The 15,869-nt window shown below is 33.3% G+C and overlaps 1 protein-coding gene across 2 annotated transcripts; it reads left to right on the forward strand.

Annotated features, from left to right (window-relative positions):
- Nucleotides 1-5,655: 5,655 nt before the first annotated feature.
- Nucleotides 5,656-9,463, forward strand: LOC126655626 (ultraviolet-B receptor UVR8). Of its 2 annotated transcripts, none has more exons than XM_050349868.2 (7): nucleotides 5,656-5,904; nucleotides 6,500-6,539; nucleotides 6,660-6,946; nucleotides 7,043-7,392; nucleotides 7,503-7,904; nucleotides 8,115-8,526; nucleotides 8,838-8,873. In XM_050349868.2, the coding sequence occupies exons 3-7, from the start codon at nucleotides 6,716-6,718 to the stop codon at nucleotides 8,856-8,858; spliced, it is 1,416 nt and encodes a 471-aa protein (XP_050205825.1). In that variant the 5' UTR covers nucleotides 5,656-5,904; nucleotides 6,500-6,539; nucleotides 6,660-6,715; the 3' UTR covers nucleotides 8,859-8,873. The 2 variants fall into 2 exon arrangements, with proteins under 2 accessions (XP_050205825.1, XP_050205824.1); XM_050349867.2 differs by lacking the exon at nucleotides 8,838-8,873 and adding an exon at nucleotides 8,930-9,463 and having other exon boundaries at nucleotides 5,658-5,904.
- The last annotated feature ends 6,406 nt before the right edge of the window (nucleotides 9,464-15,869 follow it).

The following is a 15,869-nucleotide window of genomic DNA, read 5'->3' on the forward strand; positions in this document are numbered from 1 at the left end:
CACGTTGCAACTCGTAATATTTTAAGTAGCATCTGTATGTTGATTCAATTGATTAAAGTGAGAGCCGAAATTAAAGTCCAAAAAGTTCAAACTCCATTACTGGACTGACTAGTAAAATAATAAGGTTTAACCATTCAAATATATTATCCCATTTCGATTTCATTTTATTTATATCCTTATCTTTTAAAATTTTCAATCTTAATTTATTTTTTAATTTTTAGTTCTAATTATAAGGTTAATAATCATCCAAGGATCATGACTTTAAGATCCTCTTACAAGAAACCTCTTTTAAGTTTCAAAAAAAGTTAAGAAATGGTCAAGAAATAATAAATAGAATTATGTATATATGTTACTATATATTAATGCGCATTTATACAGGCATTTGAAACCTAGACCGTTTTAAAAAGGGTAAATAAAAATTTACCAAGTTTACATGTTTTTTAAAAAATTCATAAAAATATTACCAATTTTTATTTATTTTTTCTAAATTCCTACACGGTGCTGACGTGACATTTTTAACCAATGAATGAATGAGTGACACGTCAGCACCGTGAATGAATTTGAAAAAAAAAATTGGTGTATTTTTATGAGAAGTTTTAAAGAACGTGATTAGATTGAGAAAACGTATAAAGTTGGTGAATTTTTATGGTATTAGCCCTTTTTGAAATAATAATATATTAACACGCATTTATACATTTAAGAAATAATTCAAAAAAATAAAATTATATATATAATTGTATATGTAATAAATATTTTATAATGATAAGTTTATTTTCTGATAGACTCGCTAGTCTAATCGAGTTTTGATCAAATTTTCTTATAGGTATTATTTATTTACAATATCAATCTTATTTTTAAAGATTATATACATATAATTGAGTCGAGTTAAATCGAATTTAATACTAGTATTTTACCTAATAGTAATAAGAAATGCATATTTTGCTTACAAATTTTGGGAAAATCTGCCTACCCGACACATGGATGGTGTCTTTGTTGATTGGTGATTCTTCTTTTTTTAGACGTTTAAACTCAAAAAATGATTTTAGAGTCTAATTTAAAATAAAATAAAAAATTGATCATATGTGTTGTTTCCTTTGTCTGCAATAATGGGACTAATTTACAAAGAATTTTAAAACTGAGATCTGAATTGTACTTTTGTTCTTCAATTGTTGGAACACATACTTGATTAATGATTATGCTTGGTTTATTTGTTACTACTACTTAATTATTAATGGAAAATCATTACCTGGTATTGATACTTTAAATATGTCTGAACAATTTCTCATTAGAGTTTGCAAATTTATGAAATTTAATTTTAAAATTGATAATTATAAGCCACCAATTAAAATATTGGCAAATTGGGTCATGGCATTATCTGAGCTATGGCTCGTTAGAAAAGAAATGGAATCCAATGAAACTATTCTCTCTTATCATCTTGTTGGAATTTTTTTAATAAATATTGTCTTTTAACTAAACTTGTGATTAGTGAGATATTAAAGTGATATAAATTACTGACTTAATTGTTAGGCCTAATAATTTGGATGGTAGTATAAGATGTTTGAAAAATTATATTTCCTATTTTATCACTTTAAAGTGATATTTTTAATTTTTCATATTTAATTCATAATTTTACTGAAAAACGAGATAGTAATGATATGACAGCAGCAGGCGTTGTCTGACGACGGCAGATAGTGTCAAAAAATTTAAGAGCAATTGTAGTTTTCCAATAAATATTTATTTTGATATTATTTATCGATATACATATATTAAGTATTTTCTTTTTAATTTCGTCAAAAAATAAATTAAGTAGGATTTATTTTTTGGTATCATCATAAAACTCTTTAACGTCATTTTTTATTCAAGTGTTTAAGAATGAGTGTCTACAATATTATTTATCGATATACATATTCTAAATATTTTTTTTAAATTTCGCCACAAAATAAATCAAATACAAAGTTTTATATGGAAGCACATGAGCCTAGTCCATTTCAAGCCTAGTTTATTTAATGGAAAAATCACAAATATTGCAAATAATGTATGATGAGACTGACTCCATAGCCAATCTTTTATTATTGTTTCAAAGTCCCAAAGATAGGCCATTACCAATATTTATATTGTTTGGACCAATTGAGAAACAACATGTATTTGTGCAATTAATTAATTTATTATCAATTATATTTTTTAAAATGAAAACTTATTTTTCATTATGAATTTAAATAAGTAATTAGTTTGAGGCAGGGGCGGAACCAGAAGTCCAAGTCAGGAGGGTCGAAATTTTTGAGTTCGGTCACTTAGAGATATAAAATAAGGGTAAAAACAGTAAAAAATTAATAATTATTATTTGTAGGGGCGGTTTTAACCGCCCCTACAAGAGCAAAAACCACCCCCTATCACTTATAGGGGCGGTTTTTAGGGGCGGTTATAACCGCCCCTATACGAAAAAATTGTTTTTTTTTTATTTTTTTCGGCGAAGAGGGTCAGACGACCCTCTTCGACCCCCCCCTGAATCCGCCCCTGGTTTGAGGATGAGGACAAATTAGCCACAACCCTTGAATGAGTAAACTTGTAATTACATCTCTAAAATCATTAGAAATGTTTTAATTATGTTATTTGAATTACATAAACTACTTAGAGGTAATAGTTTTTTAGGCATGATGTCTTTCAAAGAAGTCAGTAATAAAAGATTTGTTTACTTGAACACATGCCAGCTTTGGAAAGTTGCATTTGTTCCATTAATTCATGGCACATTGATAACAAGTTCACACCAACTTCCAATATTTTCTCTGATGATGATGATAAGTTTGGTTAAATTAATTTTTAAAAAAATATGTTGATATTTGATTTATTTATAAAATTATTTATTAAATCATTTTGTACTTTATAAAATTAAGTATATTTAAATCTAAAAAATAAATAATATAAATTGGTTTATTGGTGCCAAAAAGTCAAACCTTTTAATTTTTTGAAAATTAATTTAAACTTTATAAAAGTAAATATATTTGAATTTGACCAACTCGCTGAAAATTTCTATAACTTATTTTTTGAATCATGTATCATCTCAATCGACAACTTTAAAAAAAAAAAAACATCATATAGACATAATTAAATCAATTTTAAAAAATTAGATAGATTCTATATTAGTATTTCACATAATACCAATATGGTGCAGATGAGTCTGGCTATTTCCTAATAGCTTGAGATGAACACAAAAAGAAAAATTGAAATCGACTTAAAAAACTTGAACCGGATTTGAGCTCGAGCTATTTGAGTTTTATTTCTAGCAAAAAAATCAATTAAAGAAGCTTGTGAGTCTAAACGAGTCTCTTATATAAATAAAAATTTATTTATTTATTTTTATATTAACATTTACATTGTAAAATATGTGTGTATATATTTGATTGACTTTTAAATTTTAATGTGGAAAAAAACTAAATACATCAAATGTGATTTTTTTTTTTAATAATCATTTCTTATTGATCTAGTCAAATTTGAGTTTGATCTCATATGGCTCAAATGCCAAATTCAAGCACATTCGAACTCGAGGTCGAACTTTTATAACACACTCGAATTTAAATTCGAACTTGGTGTAATTGAATTTGTGTCAGTTCGTATATATTAATAATTACTAAAGATAAAAATATTTTTTAAAAAATATATATTATGTACATATTAATTTTTTAATATTAAATCTATGTACTTTTATTTATCATCCTTGAGTTTCAATACTTTTAGTTACACTCAACTTGTAAGCTAATTGTTCCCTAAATTGACAATTTGCCCCTTCAACTTGTATGCTAATTTATTGATGACAAAAAGACTTATGGGTATTTACGAAGGACTTAATTATAAAGTACGATGGACGAACCGTCTCTTTAAATATTAAATTACTCTTTTTAATATTATTTATAATTATTTTATATATTTTTATTAGACAGTCTTCGGTTATTTCTCTTTCGACCTCTCTTTTATTTTCTAATTCCGCCATTAATTATCTTGGCGAACTCTCACAGTGGCGTCGATAAAAGAAATGAAATATGATGAACCTCAATGGAAATATGGTCCCATGGAAGCTTTGTTACTCATATTTGTAGCCTTCGACAGTGCCTTGAAATGGCATTTTAAAAACAATAATGCACCTTTCAAGGTTTTGTTGGAGTTTTCATAGTTGTAACCAATTCTTAAGTTACCCCTCTAAAACTCATTCTTAAGTTCTATTAAATTATTTAACTAATAATTTAACTAATATAATTATCATATTATAATACATTTTTAAATGTATAAAGGTTTTAAGTGACTAAATTACATGATTGCTATCATTTTTATTTATGTGTTATAATGTGATTGATTATATTCACATAAAATACTGTGAATAAAGTCTAGTGAAAATTTCTATAATCAAAAATATTTTTATTGAAAATACGAATATAAGATAGTTAAATATCTATTGCTGAAAGTATAATGTAAATATTATGATTAATTGCACAATAAATTATGAAATTTAGCATCATTTATAATTTTAACGCGAGTTTTAATTGTTATAATTGAAAATATAAGCTACTAATATTTTGCAACTTTTAGATAAAAAAATTATACAGAGTTAAGAAAAATTCAATTGGAATTGCAAAACGCCTTAAATTCATGATTTTTATTGCAATTTTATTCAAGTATTGCATATTATGATTAATGAAGAATACATAAAGAAAAGTATAGTTAATTCATACAACGACCAACTATCAAATATCAATAATAATTATCAGTTGTAATTATAGCTCAATCAATTAAACTTTGAAAATTATATTTGTTTTATAAAATAATAGTTATTTCGTATGAAACTATTATTCATTGTTTTAGTTTATATTCAAATAAATAATAACAATTCAATAAAAAAATTATAGAATAGTAATTTGTATGCATTTCATTTCAACAACCATACATATGTTAATTAATTATTAATATATTATCATTTAATCGATTTGATTAAATTTAAAATTAAGAGTCATTGATATCATTCGAATTTTAAAAAGTTTGAACAAATATTTGAAAATATAATATCAACTTTTCAAAATTTAAATACTAGTCTTTTTCATAAAACAGAAATCTTTCGCACCCAATTTTTTAGTATTTGTTGAAGCTATTGTAATACCAAAATTAAAGTGATATTAAAATCAATTTATATTTAACAATTACTTTGTTGGATTATTATACATATTTTTTACTTATTCAATAATATTTTTTGATTTAACATTCAATATATTTTTGAGTTACTTATAAATTAAATTCCGACCTTTATATTTGTAGATATTTAAACACAATGTTTAAAACGTGTCATGACACATTCTAACTTTTCAATTGACATTGTGTAGTCCGTAGTCATTTTTAAAAAAATATACAAGTTTAAAATATGTATCAAAACGACGCCGAAAGGAGCTAGGGGCTAATACACGTCTGAAAAGATGAGATGTATGATGCAACATTTTAAATGTCGTGCTTAAATCGCTACATACAAAAAATATTAAACCAAATAACTTATACTATATTTTTAAAAATAAAAGATAAAGGAAATTGATAGCCTTAGTTATCGTAGAACCACAAGCTACGGTAAGTTAACCAGAGGAAGAAATTTAATGAAACTTACGTCCAAGACTTCATCTCTCTTACGCTAATCTCTTCTCTAATCTTAAAAATTTTAAATAAAATTTTAGTACAATTTAATCTCTCTTTTAACACTCAAGAGAAAGACACCTCATCTTTTCACAAAAACGTATAGCTATAAAGCTAAGCATACACAGACACCTCTTCTTTTTCTCTCTCTGTTTCTGTAATTTTGATCCAAATTTTTTATATTTATTTGGTCTCAAGAACTCATGAAGATTGGCTTTGATCAACCCTGTGGTTTTGTTTTGTGTAATCTCCCCTCCTTAAATAATTAATTTCATGATCTTAATGTATAAATTGATGAGATTGAGATGATCAAGTTGTTTAACCATGTTTGTTGAATTTTTTTAGTTTTTTTTAATGGTTTTTTTGATCAAGAAGTGTACTTTTTGTTAATCATGTGTTGAATTTTGATCTGGGTATTTGAAAAGATGAGATTTTTCTTGTTTTTTTTTTAATGTTTGGTGATATTCATATTCCTCTGTTTTCTTGGGTTTGATTTGATCAATGGTTTTTGATGTTTGGTTTGGTCAAAAAGGAAAAAAAAAAGTATTCTTTGAGCAGAAGTTTATATTTTTGATTTTGGAATTGTTTGCTTTTTAGTTGTGGAATATCCTTTAATCCAAGAATAGTATTCTTCTGTTCAAAGTTAGATTGTTTCATTTTATATCCAAATTTTGTTGATTATTTATCAGTTTGGTGTTTCAATTTATTGCCATTTGTTGTCCAATTTGATTGGATGATCTAAATTTGCTTTAGCCAAGCTTAAATTCTGATGATTTTAATTGTTTTGGTGTATTTTGTTTTTCTTGTTTTTATGAGAGTGTGTTGTCTTCACTTGTAGGTTTGAGAATGGAGGCTTGGTGATTAGTGCATAATTTAAGGTATATTTACATTAGTTGTAACTTGAGACTAGTGGCAATGTTATAGGTGTTAGTTATAGTAGATGATCATAGAGACGGATTTCGAGTATTTGATTTGTTGTTTTTGGATGAACTATTCAGCAACTTAGCTAATTTTCGCTGCCGAGTTTGGGCACTGCAATAGCATAGCAGTGCCCATGGATGCCACGACGAGTGGAACCTCGAGTATTCAATACCATAACATAGCAACTGACCAGCCCATTACTACCATTGTTGTTGCTGCTACGGTACCAACATTTCAGCGAAATCAACGGCATTGTTTCGGGGACTCCACTCCTGGAGAGTTTCCCTTAGCTGCAAATCCTTCCATTGTACTTCATGTACTCACTACGAGTAATTTGGATCCTCAAGATCTTGCAAGTCTAGAGGCAAGTTACTTTTGGACATTATCATTTATCATGAAACGAGTTTTTATTGTTAGAATTGATAATGCTGCTGATTTGATTTGAATGTGGCTATTGCAGGCGACGTGTTCGTTCTTTAGGCAGCCTGCAAACTTTACCCCTGATTATGAATTGTCCATAGCAGAGCTTGCAGCTCTGGATATGTGCATACAGAGAGCCATTTTTAAGCCAATGACTCTGGAAGAACGTCGAGATTTGAAACAAAAATGTGGGGGCTCGTGGAAGCTAGTCCTGAGATTTTTGCTGGCTGGAGAAGCGTGTTCTCGGAGGGAGAAATCTCAGGCTATAGCAGGACCTGGTCATAGTATTGCTGTGACATCAAAGGGAGCGGTTTACACTTTTGGCTCTAATAGCTCAGGTCAACTTGGTCATGGAACCACTGAAGAGGAATGGCGACCTCGACAAATCAGGTTGCTATTCTGTGATCATTACCTAAGACGGATATTGTGAATGCAGGAAAAAGCACAAATGAAGATACTTTGTCTTGTCGTGAAGTTAATGGAACTTCGCTATGTTGCAGATCCCTGCAAGGCATTCGAATTATTCAAGCAGCTGCTGGGCCCGGAAGAACAATGCTAATTAGTGATGCTGGACGGGTGTATGCCTTTGGAAAAGACTCATTCGGCGAAGCTGAGTATGGAGTTCAAGGAACTAAACTGGTTACAGTTCCACAACTGGTCGAGTCTTTGAAAAATATATTTGTTGTGCAAGCTGCAATAGGAAATTTCTTCACCGCTGTACTTTCCAGAGAAGGCAGGGTTTACACATTTTCATGGGGCAGTGATGGAAAACTCGGTCATCAGACTGAGCCAAATGACGTGGAACCTCATCCTTTGTTGGGGGCACTTGAAAATATTCCGGTGGTACAGATTGCAGCTGGATACTGTTACCTTCTTGCTCTTGCCTGTCAACCTAGTGGCATGTGAGTTGCTTAATCTCTATACACTGAAACAAGTTTATCGGTTAGATTGGAAAATATAGAAGGAAAAAAATGTTTGCATTGATGAATGCAGTATTTTATCTTAAAATTTGGAGAAGTTGGCAACTTTATTTTATGGATTCATTTTCAGTATTATTGATAATATTGCTGTTACTGATCTATGCTACACTCTTTTCTTTTAATGCATTTCAGGACCGTATACTCTGTTGGTTGCGGATTGGGTGGGAAGCTGGGGCATGGGTCGAGAACTGACGAGAAGTATCCTCGAGTAATAGAACAACTTCAACATTTAAACCTTCAGCCTACTGTGGTGGCAGCTGGTGCGTGGCATGCAGCTGTTGTAGGGCGTGATGGACGGGTTTGCACATGGGGTTGGGGACGTTACGGATGCTTAGGTCACGGGAATGAAGAGTGTGAGACGGTTCCTCAGGTGGTGGAAGCGTTGAGTAATATTAAAGCTGTACATGTTTCTACAGGGGATTACACCACCTTTGTAGTTTCTGATCAGGGTGATGTGTACTCATTTGGTTGCGGTGAATCAGCTAGTCTTGGACATAATAATGCTGCCGCTGCTGCTGCTGCTGCTGCTAATGCGGATGGACAGGTCTGGCTTTCTCCTGCCTAATTCGGTGGCTTAAATGAGTATTTTATAAAATTTCAAAATCAAATTAGAAAATTGATGCATTAATTTTGTGAAAACTACTAAGCTAATCTATATTGGCATCACATACTTTCCTCTAACATGAGTTTGCTATCCTTCTATCTATTGAAGCCTCTATTGCACAAAACTGTCTGAGTCCAACATTTGGGCGTTCCATTTCCGTTTTCAGAAACATAATGAAATTCCAAAACTTATATCTATAACTAATTCTTATAAACAATATCGTTTTGCTGTTGAAATGTTTCTCGTTTCAGTGTTTTCTGTTTGAGCTTTGAGCGTGCAACATAGGTGGGGCATGAGCACAACAAGAGAAACTGATAAAAAAGTGTGTTTGTTTCTTCGTCAGGGAAATAGGCATGCTAATGTACTGAGTCCACAACTCGTAACATCACTAAAAGAGGTGAATGAGCGAGTCGTGCAGATGAGTCTGACAAATTCAATATACTGGAATGCTCATACATTTGCACTTACCGAAACTGGAAAACTTTACGCATTCGGCGCCGGAGACAAAGGACAGCTCGGAATAGAACTTGTCAACAACCAAACTGAAAGAGGGAACCCGGAAAAGGTCGATATTGACCTAAGTTAGCCTTAGGCTAACTTGCATACCAAGTTACTTGCATTACACTCTACAGTTGGTGTCTAGATTTGCATTGTACATAGAAGAAACAGAATCAGAAAGCATTTGTGAAGATTTAAGCTTTTAGGTAGTGGTGAAGGATCCAAGCTCTTATTATCTGCTGCAGCAGATGATTTCAATATTTAAAAGAAAAATGTCTAGGTTTAGAGCTTGATTCTCAACAAGTTAAGTTGTTAATAGTTTTTTAACATTTGTGAAGGTTTTTTAATAACTTATTTATGCTAATTTTTATTAGTTTGATGTTCTGACCTAGACTGACTGCTGCTTTTCCGCCCTTTTCCAATCTTATAATGTTAAGAGCAAATTACTTTAAGGTTAGGTATCCATAATTAACAGTTTGGTATTTCTTGTTTTAAAAGTTTACTTAATGGTCCTTCAGTTTCAATTCTGTTAACTATTAGGCCTCTCAGCTAATTTTAACATTTACTTTCAAACGATTTGGTACCTAACTTTCTATTTCGTGAACGGTTTGATCCCTCATTTTTAATATTATCAAACGATTTGGTACCTCATTCTTAAATGATTTGGTCCCTCGGTTTTAGTTTCGTTGAATTATTTAGTCCCTCAAATTAACGGAAGTCTTTTAGTTAATGAAATTAAAACCGAGGGACCATTAAGTAGACTTTTGAAACAAGAAGTATTAAACTGTTAATTATGGTATATTTCAGGGACTTCAATGTAATTTGTTCTAATGTTAACTTAATTAAATTTCAAATTTTTGATGTTGCTTTGCCCCTAATACGTTATCAATTTTGATATAATATATATATATATATATATAAGAATCTCTAGATGTCTCGCATTCGTCTAAGAAAAGGTCAATGTGGCCTTCATCTAAGAAAGAGTCAATGTGACAGTTTTACCTTTCGAACACTATGAGTTAATTAGTATTGAAATCTATTTCAATGTTTGTTCATGAGTGCCTCAGAAAAGAATTTGAATTCTAATGCCACTGGGTAAGATTGATTCGCTCATGTTCCAGAATTTGAATCCAATTTTTACAGTGATAATTAAATGCAATTGAGAAGTGAATTAAGTAATGAGTTTAAACAAATTCATCAGTTTTATTTTAGATTTTGTACAATTTTTGTAGTTTAATCTTTTTAAATTTTTTCAGTTTTTATAAGTTTTTGGATTTAAAGAGGTTGAACTATATTTAAAATTTTAAAGACCAACAAAACCAGAAATCCGGATTTTCGATCGAACCGGTTAAACTGACTGGTCTGGTTCAGATCTTAAAAGCATGACATTAAGCCTTGGCCCTTAGCCTATACAAAGCCTGATAGAAATTCTGTAAGTAACTCATTCTAAATTGGGCTTTTTATATGAAATACAGGAAATCGGCCACTCTTTTCTTTTATACGGCCCAATCCAAATTTTTACTTTACCTACCTCATTTTCTTACTTTAATAACTTCTACTTTAAATTCTTTTCTTTTATACGATTTTTCTTATTTCTCTCAATTATTATTCTTCTACACGATTTTTTTTGAGCTGTGAAAGAGAATTTTCACGATTTTTGCTCCTTCGCTTCCGCCGTTTCGCCTCCGCCGTTCTGCCGCCTCTGCCTTCGCCGTTTCGCCTCCGCCGTTTCGCCTCCGTCGTTGTGCCTTTCTCTCGCCGCGCCATCTTTCTTTTATCTTTTTAATTTTAGATCTGAAATTTTTTTTTTCATTTTCAGATCTGTAATTTGTTTATCTTTTACTGTTTATTCACCATTAAACATGTATAAAGAGTATCTTTAAAGAATCTAATACTTATTTCATGTTATATAGAAGGCTTAATTACTTAAAAACCACCCACCTTGAACTTTTTTTTCGTTTATACCCTGACCTAGGAAAAAATTCATTTATACCCTGACGTATGTATTTATGTTTCATCTCTACCCCGAGGAACTAAATTAACCTCTTTTCATTAAGAAAAAAGTTTAAAATAGTTCTTCATTTCTAACCTAAACTAATTAGAGATTAATTAGAAATGGATTTTTCTCCAAATGAAGGACTATTTTAAACTTTTTTTTAAATAAAAAGAGGTTAATTTAGTGCCTCGGGGTAGAGGTGAAACATAAACACATACGTCAGGGTATAAATGAACTTTTTCCTAGGTCAGGGTATAAACGAAAAAAAAGTTCAAGGTGGGTGGTTTTTAAGTAATTAAGCCTATATAGAATAATTTTGTGATTTTATATAATAAAATTCTGTTATTTCTGCATTTTTTTGCATTTCTGCGTTTTTTTTTCTGCATAACGATTTGTTGATGATGATTGATTGCTGAATTTTTGTAATGTTACAGCGTTGTTGATTTTATGTTGATATTATGTTGATATCAACTGATTGTTTTTATTTCAACATTGACAAATAAGATAATATTGTCTGTGAAATAAACTTTTAATATTTTGTGAACTATTGTGTTGGTGTATATTTAATATATTTTTATTTTTATATGTAAGAATAATTTTATTTTTTCATTTGAATTATTGTTGTTGTTTTTTTATATTATTTTAATTGCTTACTCTGATAATTTCTTTATCTGGTTCATTTATTTTAAATATTTTGTACATTTGTTGTTTTTTAGTAGAATTACTACTATCATATTAACAAGTTATCAACATAATGTCAACACGATATCAACAATTAATGCTAATTTTGTCAAGATGTTTGTAAAATGAGAACATTGATTGATTTAAGTCATAAACAATCAACATATTATCAATAGCATTTCAACAGCTCATCAACACAACAAATTAAGACTAAACTTTATTTTTCTTTCAATGATTGAAAAATCAACATGTTATCAACATTATGTCAACAACGTGTCAACATAAAATTAAATATGAAAAAGAGTTGAAATACTTATCAACAGAATGTTAACAATAAATCAACAACAAATCAACAACATGTCAACATAAAATTTAGTATGAAAAAAAGTTGAAATACTTATTGATGGATACCGAATCCTACTGTAAGTATAATGGAGCCGAGTTGCAGGAGATCTACTCTCAGGTGACGCCGGACTCCCCCTGAAGACTGAAAAGGTATGAAGGAGATGCCGAATCTCTAAGATTCGGTAACACGCTAATAAAGACCGAATCCCACATGATCCGCCAAGAGCGCGTCAGGCCCGGGATTCGGGTAAACGACTAAATATGGAAATCTTGTCCTATTTGGACACAAACACTACATATGGAAGGATAAACTCTACTTTAGGAAGATAAGACTATTTAGGAAGACGTTCCTAAATAGGACTCTTATCAGATTAAGGTAAATCCCGACAAATCAGGAGAATCTCTACGATACGGCCGAATCCCTACAAAGTAGGATTCACCTGCCTAATACAACTCTACTAGGTATATTCGTCTACTATAAAAGGAGCACGAGGTATGCCTAGAATCACAATTACATTCATATACTCAAAACGCTGCTCAAAGCTCTAAACTGACTTTAGCATCGGAGAGTTAATCGGACAACCACCGTCCGGTTAGCTTCTACCCTGTTTTGCAGGTTCACTCACCGGTTCAGAAGGCAGACTCCATCAATTGGCGCCGTCTGTGGGAAAAGCTTAACTAAACTTCAAAAGAAGGAGCTTTTCTGAACTCAAAAACAAATCTCATTGAAGAAGATGACTTCTGAAAGAGTAAACCTGAAAGACAAACAACCAATGGACCCAAAAAGCACTCCGGAGATAATCAACGTGACGGAAGATGGGCTTCACAACTCCGGGGAAAAAAGCAACACCGGAGGGCCCTCTTTCTCAACACCCCAGTACCAAACTAATCCGATAAGAGGAAGCATCCCAATTGCTTTCAATCTAGGCACTGAAGAACGAGCACCAAATGCAGCAGCACAAGATTCACACAACGAAATGCTGAAGAAGATACTGGAATCTGTACAGGCAAATCTTGACAGATTGGCTAGCGAAGCCAAAAGAACAAACGACAGGCACGAAGAAACTATGAAAATCCTAAGGGAAAACTTCAGCCCTACAGCTCCCAGAAGAAGAGAAAGAACAGAAAATGCAAACCCAGGCCGACGAGAGGCAAGGGCAGAAAACAATAAAAGCAAGGAACCCCGAACCAGAGGGAACGGAGAAAGAAACGAAGCAAGAAACCAGCGAGAAAATAGAACCAGCAACGAGGAAAGTCCGAACGGAGACAAATCTAACGAGGAATCACCGGAGACACCCAGAAACGAGCACAACCAGGAGGACGCCCGGAGCGGTCTGAATTCAAAAAGAGACGAACGAAGGGAGAAGGAAAAAGAAGACGCCCCGCCAAGGAGTAAGCGACAGGAAAGAGATGCAGGGAAAGAGCAAACTAAGAAAAAACACCAAGAAGGAGAGGGCGAATCGTCAGAGACACCCCAAAAAAGCAAAGCCACATATGTGGTGGAAGAAGATTTAGAAGAGAAGATCGCCAAAGCGCTCAAAAAACTAAAATCTGAAGAATTGGATATAGACGACCTCAGGTTGAAAGGATCACCACTCTCGCCCGAGATCATGGAGGAAACTATCCCGCACAGCATGAAGTTGCCGATCCTGCCAATTTTCAATGGGGAAGGAGACCCCCGAGACCATACCTCTAGGTTCACAGCGACCATGGGGCTACTCAGCGTATCAGACGCCATCCTCTGCAGGGTTTTCCCTACCACACTCACGGGCACAGCCCAGAGATGGTATAACAAATTAAAACCGGGCTCGATCAAAAGCTTCGCTTCGCTTTCAACAGAGTTCCTTAACAGATATCTCACAAACATCCCAGCTAAAACCACTACCAGTATCCTGAGAGCCTGCATCCAAGAAGAAGGAGAAACCCTGCGGAGCTACATCGAACGATTCAACAAGCAAGCTATGAAGATAGACAACCTGAACGTCGATATGGCGACAGAAGCATTGCGAGAAGGGACGCGATTCGGAAAGCTGGTGGACAAGTTGCTAGTCAATAAACCCACAACTTTCTCGAACCTAATGGGCATAGCCCAGAAATACTTCGAGTTAGACGAAGGGCGAAGGGCGATTCGCGGAAAGGAAGCAAAAGGAAAAGAATCGAAAGAGAGATCCAGAGAAAAAACCAAGTCCAAACCTGATGACAGGAGAGGAAGACCCGAAGAAAGCAGACGATTCGCCCCCCAGACAAGATATGAATCGAGATACGATCCCAGAGATGACGAGAATAACTTCACTCCGCTAAACACCAGCCGAACCAATGTCCTCATGTGGATCAAAGAAAACGTCAAAAACGTGGTATGGCCACCAAAGATGAAAGCAGAGATAAGAGACACTAGAAAGTACTGCAAATTTCACGACGATTACGGACATGAAACGGATACCTGCAGGGACTTGAAGGTCGAGATCGAAAGAATGATCGACACAGGCGAGCTGAGGAAATTTGTGGCCCGAAAAGAGAAGAGCAATGACAAGGGAGAAAAAAGAAATAGAGAAGACAAGCCGAAAGAAAAGGAAGACGAGCGCCCATCCAAAATTCTGGGAACCATACACATGATTAACGGAGGAGGGCATAGCAGCTCCACGATCAGGAGGAAGCAAAGGAAGGAAGTAATGAACATACGAGAAACTCACATGCCGCCAGTGATCTTCGATGTAGAAGATTATGAACACGTCAAAGCACCCCACAACGATGCTTTGGTAGTGACTACCATCATTGAAAATTGGAACATGGAGCGGATCCTAATCGACGAAGGAAGCGCGGTAAACCTGATGACAAACGCAGCATACAAAATGCTGGGAGGAACAGCGTCAAGGCTACGCCGAGTCCCAATTCCGCTATCAGGACTCGGCGGCCCCTCCATCACTCCACTGGGAGCAGTCACCTTGGAAGTAATAATCGGCCCAGAAAGAGGAATAAATAAGAAAATCATGTCACTATTCAACATAGTGGACATGGAACTGACATACAATGCCATCCTAGGAAGGCCTTTCCTCCATGATTCGGCAGCAGTAACCAGCATAAGAGCGTTGGCAATGAAAGTACCAACCGAAAAGGGAGTAGTGACGCTGAGAGGAGACCAAGGAATAGCCAAGAAGTGCTATGACGAGTCAGTGGTGGATCTCCAAGAAAACAAGACCGAAAAGAAGGAAGAATAGGAATGAAAAAAGACCCATCATCGGTAACGACTTTCCGTCTTACCAGATGGCGTCAAATCTATCTTTAATGTTTTGTATGCCATCTTTTTATCAATAAAAATTCAATTTCGCTACCATCTGATTAGCCAGACGAACCAATAAAGAAATAAAAATCAAGAACAGCCACGAATGATTAAATCAAAGACGAAAGAAGAAAAAATAAATTAAAGATCAAATTCAAGAAAAGCTAAAAGCCAAGAAAATGAGTTTAAATTAACTCAAGGCAAAATCGCCGAACTAGGCAAATCGCCACGAAAGGCTAAGAGCCAAGAAAAGGAGTTTAAATTAACTCAAAGCAAAATCGCCGAACCAGGCAAATCGCCACAAAAGGCTAAAAATGAGTTTAGATTAACTCAGAAAAGGCAAATCGCCAAAAAAGAGTTTAGATTAACTCGAAACAAAAAAAAAAAAAAAGAGTTTAGATTAACTCTACAAAAAGCAACGCCAAGAACAGGGTTTAGAATAACCCTCGAGGCAAGACAAGTACATAAAAATAAGGCGAAAGCACA

This window comes from Mercurialis annua, linkage group LG7, assembly GCF_937616625.2.
Source record: "Mercurialis annua linkage group LG7, ddMerAnnu1.2, whole genome shotgun sequence".
Classification (NCBI taxonomy): Eukaryota; Viridiplantae; Streptophyta; class Magnoliopsida; order Malpighiales; family Euphorbiaceae; genus Mercurialis; species Mercurialis annua.